Source organism: Nansenia antarctica, assembly GCF_963989245.1.
Source record: "Nansenia antarctica genome assembly, contig: SCAFFOLD_391, whole genome shotgun sequence".
Classification (NCBI taxonomy): Eukaryota; Metazoa; Chordata; class Actinopteri; order Argentiniformes; family Microstomatidae; genus Nansenia; species Nansenia antarctica.
Genome location: NW_027663215.1, coordinates 14,828 through 30,000, shown reverse-complemented (window position 1 = coordinate 30,000; position 15,173 = coordinate 14,828). Strand labels below are relative to the sequence as shown.

General features: G+C 49.1%; 1 protein-coding gene across 1 annotated transcript in view; it reads right to left on the bottom strand.

Annotated features, from left to right (window-relative positions):
• The window catches only part of LOC308175211 (partitioning defective 6 homolog gamma-like), a gene marked incomplete at its 3' end in the record, with an annotated part of 16,117 nt that extends 6,335 nt beyond the window's left edge, over positions 1-9,782 (bottom strand). Inside the window, exon 1 of the mRNA XM_080550928.1 lies at positions 9,658-9,782. Coding sequence (XP_080407054.1) covers positions 9,658-9,729 — 72 coding nt within the window. The remainder of the gene's footprint in view (positions 1-9,657) is intronic.
• Between the last annotated feature and the right edge of the window lie 5,391 nt (positions 9,783-15,173).

Here is a 15,173-nt window from a genome sequence, read left to right as displayed (position 1 = left end):
GAACACCTGTACACCTGTCAACAGACCAAGTTGGTGGAGGTGGTGTAATGGTGGAGGTGGTGTAATGGTGGAGGGAATGTCTTCTTGGCACACTTTGGGCCTGTTAATACCAATCGATCACCGCTGGAATGCCACAGACTATTTGAGTATTGTTGCTGACCATGTGCATCCCTTCATGGCCACAATGTACCCACCTTCTAATGGCTACTTCCTGCATGATAATGCACCATGTCAATGTCACAAAGCAAAAGTCGTCTCAAACTGGCTTCATAAACGTGTCTTCAGTGTTGTTAGGACAGGAGACTCACAGCTTGAAAGTGCACCTGAAATGTCATCATGGACCAGAATCTCAAATGAATGTTTCCAACATCTTGTGGAATCAATCAATTGGAATTGAGGCTGTTTTGAGAGCAGAAGGAGGTCCTACCCAGTATGAGTACGTTAGTATGGATTTAGATCATTATTAGGTTCCTAATAAAGTGTCCGGTGAGTGTGTGTGTGTGTCTTTCAAAGTACTAGATGTCTGTTTGCTTTTTGAGACGTGGCAGTACGTGCATGTGTGTGTGTGTGTGTGTGCAGGTGCTTCTAGCAGTGTGAACAATCCACCAGTGTTAGAACAGTCTGTTTTCAGACCTATGCCTTCGGGCCACAGCGGGAACAAGTCTCGACAGGGAGCTCCTCCTCATCATCCTCATCATCATCATCATCTTCATCATCATCATCGCTCTCAGTCTGAATCAGACCTGTAAATATGTGACACCTGACTGACAGAGGCTCCTCCTGCACTGGAGAAATGTCTACCTGTACAGACAAGCACAGACTACAAAAAGGGCCCTGCCACACACACACACACACACACACACACACACACACAAACTCGCACGCACACAACACACACACACGGTCAACACATGCACACACACACGCACACAGGCTGTGCACACATACTCAACTCGCTCGCACACAACACACACACACGCACGCACGGTCAACACATGCACACGCACGCACAGACATGTACACACATGCACACTCGCAGGGTCAACGCATGCACACACACATGCACAGACACGCACACACAACACAGACAGACATGTACACACATGCACACACGCATGTACACACACACATGCACAGACACGCACACACAACACACACACAGTACACGCACGGTGAACACACTCACGGTCAACACACTCACCGTCAACACACTCACCGTCAACACACTCACTGTCAACACACTCACTGTCAACACACTCACTGTCAACACACTCACACACACACACACACACACACACACACACACACACACACACACACACACACACAGTACTGAACCAGAACACACAGTACTGAACCAGAACACACAGAACTAGGGATGCACGATATTATCGCCCCGATATTGGGAAATTAATGTTATTAAATATTTATCGGTATTATTACATTTTAGCCGATAATATGAAGCCGGAAATATTTCCGGTTCCGGTTGCCGCGCTCATGATGCTGCGCCTGCGTACAGCCATGCAGTCAATTAACGGTAAGCTAAGGTAAATAGATAGCCAATGTTAGCTAGTGCTAATGTTCACCATCTCTGTAGTCTGCTCTAAAATACGCAATCAAACAGTGCAGGCAACCCATGCTGTTCTGTGAATGAGACGAGCTATTGACTGGTGGCTTTCTACTGCCAAATCATATTATTACAGCAAACATGTCGGTAGTTTGGCATCTGTTCTCTGAACAACAAGGAGAGGCTCATTCAGACATTGACTTCTGTTTTCGTTCTCGGGATTTCAAAATAAAAGCGCGAGCTAAGCGTTGTTGAAAATTAATGACACATCGCTATTCAACTAACACAGCTTGTTTTGTGAGCCTGCTAACAATGTAAAGTAGTGTTGTAGTTAACTAGGTAACAATGTAAAGTAGTGTTCTAGTTAACTAGGTAACAATGTAAAGTAGTGTTGTAGTTAACTAGGTAACAATGTAAAGTAGTGTTCTAGTTAACAATGTAAAGTAGTGTTCTAGTTAACTAGGTAACAATGTAAAGTAGTGTTCTAGGTAATAATGTAAAGTAGTGTTCTAGTTAACTAGATAACAATGTAAAGTAGTGTTCTAGGTAACAATGTAAAGTAGTGTTCTAGTTAACTAGATAACAATGTAAAGTAGTGTTCTAGGTAACAATGTAAAGTAGTGTTCTAGTTAACTAGGTAACAATGTAAAGTAGTGTTCTAGTTAACTAGGTAACAATGTAAAGTAGTGTTCTAGTTAACTAGGTAACAATGTAAAGTAGTGTTATAGTTAACTAGGTAGCAGTGGGGATTACTCACCCAATCCATGCATTGCAATAGTTTGGCTTGACTAGCGAGTGTGATGTGATTTTCAACAATGTTGAAATGTATTTCCTTTTTTAAAATAAATGAACATTTGAAGAGTCAGAAGTGTTCTCTTTGTTGTGTTAACAATAGTGATGTAAGTTAGATTTGGTGAGATGAGATCACTATGGAATATTAAATCATCAATCTTTGCTCACTACATAGCCTTTCTTACCTTCAGGTGTGCATGAACTACAGGTTATCAACTGCGAAATTATATCTGTTCTCATATCGGTTATCATATCGGTTATCGGCCACGAGAAGCGGGTAAACATCGGTTATCGGTATCGGTTGGAAAAAATGCATATCGTGCATCCCTACACAGAACTGAACCAGAACACACAGAACTGAACCAGAACACACAGTACTGGACCAGAACACACAGAACTGAACCAGAACACACAGTACTGGACCAGAACACACAGTACTGAACCAGAACACACAGAACTGGACCAGAACACACAGTACTGAACCAGAACACACAGTACTGGACCAGAACACACAGTACTGAACCAGAACACACAGTACTGAACCAGAACACACAGAACTGGACCAGAACACACAGTACTGGACCAGAACACACAGAACTGGACCAGAACACACAGAACTGGACCAGAACACACAGAACTGGACCAGAACACACAGTACTGAACCAGAACACACAGTACTGGACCAGAACACACAGTACTGAACCAGAACACACAGTACTGAACCAGAACACACAGAACTGGACCAGAACACACAGTACTGAACCAGAACACATAGAACTGGACCAGAACACACAGTACTGGACCAGAACACACAGAACTGGACCAGAACACACAGAACTGGACCAGAACACACAGTACTGTGGCTATACTGCAGGCAGGCGTGTTGGTGCTGGGCTAGAACAAACATGTGCAGCTGGGAGTCCCCTGGGCAGGCGGGGACAACACACCAGGCTGGGCGACCTGGGCCTGGAGCTCTGTGTCCTCCGGGGGAGGCTGGGGGAGGTAGACATGGGAGGACAGGGGAGGCTGGGGGAGGTAGACATGGGAGGCCAGGGGAGGCTGGGGGAGGTAGACATGGGAGGACAGGGGAGGCTGGTGGAGGTAGACATGGGAGGACAGGGGAGGCTGGTGGAGGTAGACATGGGAGGACAGGGGAGGCTGGGGGAGGTAGACATGGGAGGACAGGGGAGGCTGGTGGAGGTAGACATGGAAGGAGAGGGGAGGCTAGGGGAGGTAGACATGGGTGGACAGAGGAGGTAGACATGGGAGGACAGAGGAGGTAAACATGGGAGGACAGAGGAGGCTGGGGGAGGTAGACATGGGAGGACAGGGGAGGACAGAGGAAGTAGACATGGGAGGACAGTGGAGGCTGGGGGAGGTAGACATGGGAGGACAGGGGAGGCTGGGGGAGGTAGACATGGGAGGCCAGGGGGAGGCTGGTGGAGGCAGACATGGGAGGACAGGGGAGGCTGGGGGAGGTAGACATGGGAGGACAGGGGAGGCTGGGGGAGGTAGACATGGGAGGACAGGGGAGGCTAGTGGAGGTAGACATGGGAGGCCAGGGGAGGCAGACATGGGAGGCCAGGGGAGGCTGGTGGAGGTAGACATGGGAGGACAGGGGGAGGCTGGTGGAGGTAGACATGGGAGGCCAGGGGGAGGCTGGTGGAGGTAGACATGGGAGGACAGGGGAGGCTGGTGGAGGTAGACATGGGAGGACAGGGGAGGCTGGGGGGGAGGCTGGGGGAGGTAGACATGGGAGGACAGGGGAGGCTGGTGGAGGTAGACATGGGAGGCCAGGGGAGGCTGGTGGAGGTAGACATGGGAGGACAGGGGAGGCTGGTGGAGGTAGACATGGGAGGACAGGGGAGGCTGGTGGAGGTAGACATGGGAGGACAGGGGAGGCTGGTGGAGGTAGACATGGGAGGACAGGGGAGGCTGGTGGAGGTAGACATGGGAGGCCAGGGGGAGGCTGGTGGAGGTAGACATGGGAGGGCAGGGGAGGCTGGGGGAGGTAGACATGGGAGGACAGGGGAGGCTGGCGGAGGTAGACATGGGAGGACAGGGGAGGCTGGCGGAGGTAGACATGGGAGGACAGGGGAGGCTGGGGGAGGTAGACATGGGAGGACAGGGGTGGCTGGTGGAGGTAGACATGGGAGGACAGGGGAGGCTGGGGGAGGTAGACATGGGAGGACGAGGGAGGCTGGTGGAGGTAGACATGGGAGGACAGGGGAGGCTGGTGGAGGTAGACATGGGAGGACAGGGGAGGCTGGGGGAGGTAGACATGGGAGGACAGGGCTCGTTGGAAATGCATGGCATGGGTTTGATACCATACATTACAATGAGGCCGTGTCCTCCGATGTGTACCTCTGCCAGCCCCCCTCTGACCTTATCATCTGCTTCCTCTGTGTGTGTGTGCGTGTGTGTGTGTGTGTGTGTGTGTGTGTGTGTGTGTGTCAGTTAGTCTAAATGACCACAGTTTACGTAGGACAGTTTTGCATTGATACGCAAATGACGCTGTTTGAGAGATTAACAATAGATGGAGAGGGAGAAGAGGTAGAGAGAGGGAATAGGGAGAGAGAGGTAGAGAGGGGGAGAGGGAAGAGGTAGAGAGGTAGAGAGGGGGAGAGGGAGAAGAGGGAGAGAGAGGGAGAGGGGGAGAGGGAGAGAGAGGGAAGAGGTAGAGAGGTAGAGAGAGGTAGAGAGAGAGAGAGGGAAGAGGGAGAGAGAGGGAAGAGGGAGAGAGGGGTAGAGAGGGGGAGAGGGAGAAGAGGGAGAGAGAGGGAATAGGGAGAGAGAGGTAGAGAGGGGGAGAGGGAGAAGAGGGAGAGAGAGGGAAGAGGGAGAGAGAGGCAGAGAGGGGGAGAGGGAGAAGAGGGAGAGAGAGGGAATAGGGAGAGAGAGGTAGAGAGGGGGAGAGGGAGAAGAGGGAGAGAAAACATATGGTACCATCCTGTGACAGACTCGTCTTTTCCTTCGCCCCACTCCCTCAAGATAACAACTGATGACACAAACCAGCTCCACACACACACACACACACACACACACACACACACACACACACACACACACACACACACTGTTCTAGTCTTATCACTTATCAGAGGAACAGTCCCCCTCTGTGAACACCGTCTCTTCCTGGGTCAGACAGAGACAGGAAGTCCTGGACTAGGAGCTCTATGACATCACAAGGGGTGTGTCCATAGCGAGGGAGGGACGGTCACTTGGCTTGTCTCCAAGGATACGTTTTGGTAGACTGACAACACCTGTCCCTTCCATGCACCCCGTCCTCCGATTTCTACCTCCACCAGCCTCCCCCCCTGAACCACACGCCAGTGCTGTTAGCATCTCCAGACGATACGCTGCGTCCTCGGTTGGTACGAATACCAAACTCCGCCACTTTTCCCGTCACTCACCCTTGTCTCCCGTCACCAACACCACCCCTACCACCACAACAACAACAACAACAACAACAACAACAACAACAACAACAACCAGGGGTGCAAACTGGTGATGGCCCAAAAAGGTGTCACTTTTTTTTTTATTATAATTTTTTAAATTATCAATGCGCAGATTTGTTGAGGGGGGGGGGGGGTGGAAAGCGCTAGCACTAGCGGTGATAAATGGATAGCGCTAGCACTAATGGTGGTCTCAGCAGCGGTCCTAACCTTAACACCCACATAATTATGTTGAAAACAGGTTGCTTAGTGTGACTGTGTCCTCCACACTGTCTAGAATTGTACCGAGCTGCATGAAGCTAACACTTATTTCAACAGCAACAGCAGGAGTTTAGCAGACATGAAGATTAGTTCATGTGACTTTGATGAGACACAGACCCCCGCCCCCCAACCCCTCCCAAAAATGTTTTGGTCCTGATCTACATGATTCGCTTGGATGACCTATTTTTTAAGTAAAAACAGCAAATTTAGCAGAAAGGTGACAAGTTCGCACCCCTGACAACAACAACAACAACAACAACACATCAATAAACTAAAACTACCCTTCCTCGTTACACTGGCTGGGTTCGTAAATTCGTTCTGAGAGCGCCGGAATGCGCGCACACCGGGTTCTACATTTTTCATTTGGAGTCATTTCATTTGGAGTCATTTCATTGGACAGGAGGCCTTCTTGTGAGCGTCGATCAGGTTTCCAGAGTGAATTTTCGAACGCAGCTATACAATTAATTTTTCCGAATGCCAGGATGCCTGATGACACCTCTGACTCTGAGTGACAGGTCACAGAGAAGGTCACTGATGACACGCAGGCACACTTAGGAAGTCACACTTAGAACCATGAGTCATGCTGCCACCATTGACACCCGATTGACTCATGACTGTCTTTGTGGATGCCCTATGACGATGGATGCCCTACCCTACCCTACACACACACGATGCCTACCCTACCCTACACACACACGATGCCTACCCTACCCTACACACACAATGCCTACCCTACCCTACACCCACACGATGCCTACCCTACCCTACACACCCGATGCCTACCCTACCCTACCCTACACACCCGATGCCTACCCTACCCTACACCCACACGATGCCTACCCTACCCTACACACCCGATGCCTACCCTACCCTACCCTACACACCCGATGCCTACCCTACCCTACACACACGCGATGCCTACCCTACCCTACACACACGATGCCTACCCTACCCTACACACACGATGCCTACCCTACCCTACACACACACGATGCCTACCCTACCCTACACACACACGCGATGCCTACCCTACCCTACACACACGATGCCTACCCTACCCTACACACACACGATGCCTACCCTACCCTACACACACACGATGCCTACCCTACCCTACACCCACACGATGCCTACCCTACCCTACACACACAATGCCTACCCTACCCTACACCCACACGATGCCTACCCTACCCTACACACACACCCGATGCCTACCCTACCCTACCCTACACACCCGATGCCTACCCTACCCTACACACACGCGATGCCTACCCTACCCTACACACACGATGCCTACCCTACCCTACACACACACGATGCCTACCCAACCCTACACACACACGCGATGCCTACCCTACCCTACACACACACGATGCCTACCCTACCCTACACACACACGATGCCTACCCTACCCTACACACACACGATGCCTACCCTACCCTACACACACACGATGCCTACCCTACCCTACACACACACGATGCCTGTAAATGTCAGAGGTGGCTGGTTTACAAGACAATAACAACAAAATCGTGTTTTCCCGGCCGTTCTCGGGACAGAGGAGTGTGTGTGTGTGTGTGTGTGTGTGTGTGTGTGTGACAGGGCAGACAGGGCCTCTCTTCACCACAGACTGTAGGTGGGTCAGCAGCAGCATTCCAGCCCCCGTGAGTAGGAATTAGAGCAAGCCTGAATACTCTAGTCCTATCTCACACACACACACACACACACACACACACACACACACACACACACACACGAGCAGGGGGCTCCACAGTGGGCAGAGTGCTCCCTAGCCTTCATCAACGAGAGCCTTCAGACAGAAAACTACTCCACACTACAAAGTGGTTCTGAAACCTTTCCCTGGCGGGGGTAGAGAAAAGCGAGGGATGTCATCTCTCCTCACTGGATACAAACAATCCAGTGAGTGTTATTATTAGTGTTTCCAGCGGAGCGAGCCCTGATTCAATCCCAACTGAATGCCAACCGCGCGGCCTTCTTTCTATTCATTCAACCGTGCTAAAAATAAAACGGAGAGAGAAAAAAAAATCAGCTGCCTCATGAGTGTTTTTATTCTCTGTGTGTGTGTGTAGAGACACTGACGTCGCATTCAGGCCACCCACCCACCCACTCTCACTGTCTCCTGTAGAGACACCAGCTGGCAAACTGGAAACTCCTGCAAACCTGTAAATTGTTCAGGGAGAGACACCTGTTCTGGTTCCACTGTAGACTTCCAAAAAACACCTCCGTGGGCCTCAAGGGGAGGCTGGTGGAGGTAGACATCAGATGACAGGGGAGGCTGGTGGAGGTAGAAATCAGAGGGCGGAGGGCCTCGTTGTAATGGATGGAACGGAATAAGGAATGACATCCAACATGTCCTCATTCCATTCCATTCCATGCCTCACTATATGATCCCCCCCCCCCACCCCTCTTATCTCCATGACGATCTGCAGACACCAACAGGTTGAGACAGACAGGAGATGAACTAAAAGTGACGACAAGTGGTTTCGTCTTCAGGCCAGATTACAGGAAGGGACTTGATTGTAAAGATAGAAGTCAGTGTGTGTCACGTTTGCGTGGGACTCTCTCTGTCCCCCTGAATCATCACGACTCGAAACCCAAAAGCCCACTGTGCGTTTCCCCAACACCAGAACCTAGGCTACTGTCATGTTAAGACACACCTCATCCCCAAATCATCACTTCGACTTGGACGGACACACACACACACACACACACGCACACACACACACACACACACACACACACACACACACACACACACACACACACACACACACACCGCGTTGTAGATGTCAAACTCGTAAAATAGGCTACACGTTGTTGGGGCTACTTTGAAAAAGAATGTGACATGATCAAACAGAACCCTGTACACATGGGAATGACTAGGCTCTAGGAATGTTGCGTGGTTGTGAATAAGTGAAGACTATGATCCACGGAGGAGCAGCCGGTTTACACTTCAATGGTTCTGTCAACACAACATCTGACTGTTGGAGCAAAACAACAGAGTGAAGTTGCAACAATGTTGCAAAAACAAACAAACACCCGATCGGGTCTCGATGATAGGCCTGTGTATCTGTTTATCAGATAACCCATCTGGTAGGTAGCTCCTTAGAGGATTGTTGCCTAATAATCAACATGTTTAATAATAATCGACCCCTTTTTATTCTGCAAATGCAGTTTTAGGAGCAGATCGTGACAGAGAGAGAGACAGACAGGGGGGGGGGGGGCAAGCCAGATCGCTTCCATCGGGATTAAGGATCCGCATGATTCGTCCCAAAAGCTTTAGCGGGTTGTTTTTAGACATCATCTCAATGTTTACAAACAAGTGATCGTACAATGTCATTAAAGCAACCAAGCGATTGCACCCAAAGACATTATATTGTATCTGATCCACTAAGGTTTGGGTGTTTGGTGAGGGTTCAGACTGGCGTCGCATGTGGCGGGTCAAACCTAACCAGAGAGAGACGCACAGCCCCGCTGTGGAGCCATGTGAAGTATAGGCTTTATGATTTAGAGATCACTGCTGTTATGCCTGGTGAATAAATATCCTCCCGGTTAACTCACCTTGCTTTTCACTTCCACAGCGGTGCAATCCAAGTATCGCAAAGATTGCGATTTGTTAAAACTCCGATTCATTTTTGCGGTTGTGCAAAAACAGTCCCCAAAAGTTGCGCACACTCGCCCACTGAAAAGGGGCTTAAAAACGGGTTCTGTCGCGAAATCCCCTTTAGATCCCGTGTCTGTTTAGAGCAGAAAGTGTCTCTCCAGATTGTAGTTTAGCTTGTCTCTGACTTCCTCGGGTTTGCGTCGCGTCGGGCCAAACTTCATGGGGAGAATAAAATGAAAAGAGGTACTCGCCGCCTCTGACTTGGGGGAGTGAGTTAAGTTTTCAAATGACATCACCCCATTCCCTGCTCCATTCCCTGCCTCCACAGACGTTTTTTTTCCAGCCCTCCCAAAATGTGATTATGCCCAGACACCGGGTTCCTCCCGTGCGCCAGAGGTCGCGTTTGCGCATCCAATATGATGTCCACAAAAGGCCTTATGGCATGCTATAGCCTAATAAATAACGTTTCATATTCTTAAAGCCAGTTTGAAAAATCCTTTGATTTAAATGAGAGACACTATAATAACAGCTGAAGTCATACCCCACCCCCACCCCCGTTTAATTCACTGAATAATTCATAAAACAGTTTGACTTTACTCCTCTGACTCCGTCATTTGCCCCCCAGTAATAACTCATCAAGCTGGAGATTCAGACTGGGCCTACCACAGTCAGCGCAGCAGGGGCCAAGGAGGCGCACAGCAAGGATGGGGAGCCAAGCTCTAATTGTATGTAATGAGGTTATAGCGGGTCATAGGGGAAGCTGTTGCTGTTCTGTCTCCAGGTTTTACAGCATTCTGGCGGCACAGAGACGCCTGCTCAACAGCTGGAGCCCAGCCGAGGTCTCCATCTCCTAACTAGTTTAGGCCTACTCACAACTTGGAACTTCAACTAGTTTACTCACAACATGCATGGAACTGCAACTAGTTTACTCACAACATGGAACTGCACCTAGTTTACTCACAACATGGACCTGCAACTAGTTTACTCACAACATGGAACTGCAACTAGTTTACTCACAACATGGAACTGCAACTAGTTTACTCACAACATGGAACTGCACCTAGTTTACGCACAACATGGAACTGCACCTAGTTTACTCACAACATGGACCTGCAACTAGTTTACTCACAACATGGAACTGCACCTAGTTTACTCACAACATGGACCTGCAACTAGTTGACTCACAACATGGAACTGCAACTAGTTTACTCACAACATGGAACTGCAACTAGTTGACTCACAACATGGAACTGCACCTAGTTTACTCACAACATGGAACTGCACCTAGTTTACTCACAACATGGAACTGCCACTAGTTTACTCACAACATGGAACAACTGCAACTAGTTTACTCACAACATGGAACTGCACCTAGTTTACTCACAACATGGAACTTCAACTAGTTTACTCACAACATGGAACTGCCACTAGTTTACTCACAACATGGAACTTCAACTAGTTTACTCACAACATGGAACAACTGCAACTAGTTTACTCCCAACATGGAACTACCAACTAGTTTACTCACAACATGGAACTGTCTGCAACTAGTTTACTCACAACATGGAACTGCAACTAGTTTACTCACAACATGGAACTGTAACTAGTTTACTCACAACATGGAACTGCAACTAGTTTACTCACAACATGGAACTGTAACTAGTTTACTCACAACATGGAACTGTAACTAGTTTACTCACAACATGGAACTACCAACTAGTTTACTCACAACATGGAACTGTCTGCAACTAGTTTACTCACAACATGGAACTGCAACTAGTTTACTCACAACATGGAACTGTAACTAGTTTACTCACAACATGGAACTGCAACTAGTTTACTCACAACATGGACCTGCAACTAGTTTACTCACAACATGGACCTGCAACTAGTTTACTCACAACATGGACCTGCAACTAGTTTACTCACAACATGGACCTGCAACTAGTTTACTCACAACATGGACCTGCAACTAGTTTACTCACAACATGGAACTGCAACTAGTTTACTCACAACATGGAACTGCACCTAGTTTACTACCCAGTGTTTGAAACGTTCCTTCTCTTCTTTAGGGTTAGGGGGTTATTGAAACCTGTCTGGAGGAGAACGTTTATGGAGTTGGCATCTTGGTTACATTATCTAAACACAGAAGGAGAACAGTATATCATTACTGTACTTTGTACTCAATCTTTTTCTTGAAGAACATAAACACAAGACAGTGGTTATAAGACAAGACCAGATTTAGACACATAAGCAGACACAACTAAAATGACAGCCTAACATTATAGACTGGGACAGACATGGCAAACAGTAACTACAAAGCATGCCACATTGTTGTACGTTGTTATGTCATTAAAACAAGAAAAAGAGGATCTGTCATAATGTCCGCTAACAGTTACTGTTGAAGTGACTGACAAAAGGCTGTGATATGGATGTAAAAATATGCTTGTTATCATGAAGAAAATACAGATCAAACACAAATAAATAACAATCATGTAGTCAAGGCATGCAATGTCATCATGACTTCAACCATCAACACTAAGCGTTTCAATCACATTTAACCAGGGTGAGGGCGCCTACCAGTGGCCCCTCTATGTAATTACACCGTTGCCCCATCGTTTTCAGGCTGGTAGAAGGACAACCCCCTGTCCTTGTTCCTGCTCACTGATAGGCTACCAGAGTCGGAATAGAACAGGCCAGACCAGAACAGAACAGACCAGGGGGGTATTCCATCAACGTCACTAAAGGACAATCCAAGCTTATTTTGATAAATCCTGCAAGATTTATTTTAAAAAATCCAGCCATCTCTCGAGACTTATTAAAATAAGCCTGGATTTTCCTTTAGTCACGTTTATGGAATTACCCCCCAGAACACAACACAACACGAACACACGGAACAGACCGTAACGGACCGGAACAAAACAGACCAGAGCCAGACCAGACCAGACCAGACCCAGACCAGACCAGACCCAGACCAGACCAGACCAGACCAGACCCAGACCAGACCAGACCAGACCAGACCAGACCAGACCAGACCAGACCAGAACAGACCAGACCAGACCCAGACCAGACCAGACCCAGACTCAGACCAGACCCAGACCCAGACCAGACCAGACCCAGACCAGACCAGACCAGACCCAGACCCAGACCAGACCAGACCAGACCCAGACCAGACCAGACCAGAACAGGCCAGACCAGACCAGACCAGTCCAAATCAGATCAGACCAGTCCAGATCAGACCAGACCAGACCAGACCAGGACCAGACCAGACCAGACCAGACCAGACCAGGACCAGACCAGTCCAGACCAGACCAGGACCAGACCAGTCCAGATCAGACCAGACCAGACCAGACCAGACCAGACCAGACCAGACCAGATCAGACCAGACCAGACCAGAACAGGCCAGACCAGACCAGACCAGTCCAGACCAGACCAGACCAGACCAGACCAGACCCAGACCAGACCAGACCAGACCAGACCAGACCAGACCAGACCAGACCAGAACAGGCCAGACCAGACCAGACCAGACCAGTCCAGATCAGACCAGACCAGACCAGACCAGACCAGACCAGACCAGACCAGACCAGACCAGACCAGTCCAGATCAGACCCAGACTAGACCCAGACCAGACCAGACCAGACCAGATCAGACCAGACCAGACCAGAACAGGCCAGACCAGACCAGACCAGTCCAGACCAGACCAGACCAGACCAGACCAGACCAGACCCAGACCAGACCAGACCAGACCAGACCAGACCAGACCAGACCAGAACTGGGTCAAACATGTTCATCCACCCAGTCATGCTTGTACCCAGGGTTTGAGTTACACAGTGACCCTTGGGGGTGCCGAGTGGGTCTTGTGTGTGGACCAGTACAGATCGTTCTGACGTTTTAGGGGCGTCCCTCATTGATATTGAGATTCTTATAGGGGGGCCTGATTTGTTACGGGTGGGCTTGGCCCCTCAAAGACCATGGAATTCCAACCAATGCGCTAACAGGCATAGCCCTCCTGTGTGTGATCTGCATAGGGATCTCATCATTAGCCCCATCAGCGTCAGAGGTGTGTGTGTGTGTGTGTGTGTGTGTGTGTGTGTGTGTATGTGTGTGTGTGTGTGTTTGGGGCACTGTGTGTGTGTGTGTGTGTGTTTGGGGCACTGTGCGTGTGTGTGTGTGTGTTTGGGGCACTGCGTGTGTGTGTGTTTTATGCGTGTACCGTATGTGTCTCTCTGTGTGTGTGTGTGTGTGTGTGTGTGTGTGTGTTTGGAGCACTGTGTGTGTGTGTGTGTGTTTGGGGCACTGTGCGTGTGTGTGTGTGTGTTTGGGGCACTGTGCGTGTGTGTCTGTTTTATGCGTGTATGTGTCTCTCTGTGTGTGTGTGTGTGTGTGTGTGTGTGTGTGTGTGTGTGTGCACGTATGTGTGTGTGTACGTGTGTGTGGCATCGTGCCGGAAGAGAAGACCCTGTGGTTTCTCCAATGCCCATCTCCTACTCATGCACGTCTAATTCTGACCTGTACGTTTATCGCCTTTATTGTTCGCTTTGTATTCACTGAGAGAACTGTGACAGAGGTGTGGTGGTTTAAGGAAGGCTGGAGCAGAGAGATGACATATGAATACATTCATACCATTCTGTCATGAAATGTAGATTTGTTGTGTTTCATTTCTTTGTATCCCAAGTATTTTTCATGGGGATGCAGCGCTGCACTTTAAAATGCAAAGTAACTTTTTTGCTAGATGCAGTATTGGTATGTGGCCAGCAGAGGTCACACTAAGCCTGTTTAAAGCAGCATTAAGGTGGGACCCTCTCCATCGAGAAAGGCAGAGGACTGTTATGCAGTCTTTCCATAAATAAATCTGGTTTTAATCAATCACCACACCTATTCATTGATTAACGTTCCGTGGAGACTATCACGGAGAGTTCATTAAGGGGTGAGAACAGCACCTGGCTTACAAAGTCTTATTTTGTTCATAGAGAGACAGTTTCAATAACCACATTAGCATAGCATGCAGAACACAGGAACAAAACAGCTTCAGAGAGAGAGAGAGGGGGGGGGGGACAGAGAGAGGGACAGAGAGAGAGAGGGGGGGGGACAGAGAGAGAGAGGGGGGGGCAGAGAGAGGGGGGGGGGGAGACAGAGAGAGAACGAGAAAAAGAGAAAGAGAGTGGGAAAGTGTGTAAGAGAGAGAGAGACAGAAAGAAAGAGAGAGAGAGAGAGAGACAGAAAGAGAGAGAGAGAGAGAGAGAGAGAGAGAGACAGAAAGAGAGAGAGAGAGAGAGAGATGAGTGTGGATAATAGACTGTGTGAGCAGGACTCAAATCACCGTGGAAGGTTAACCAAACGTCAGCACACTCTCAAGGCCCATGGCTTGTTCAGGGCCGAGCGGCGGCCATGACTGAACCATGCTGCTCTTCTTCCTGGGTCTGGGAGGAGGGCTGGCTGTGGTTACAGCTGCGTGGAGCATTGTCCTGTTGTC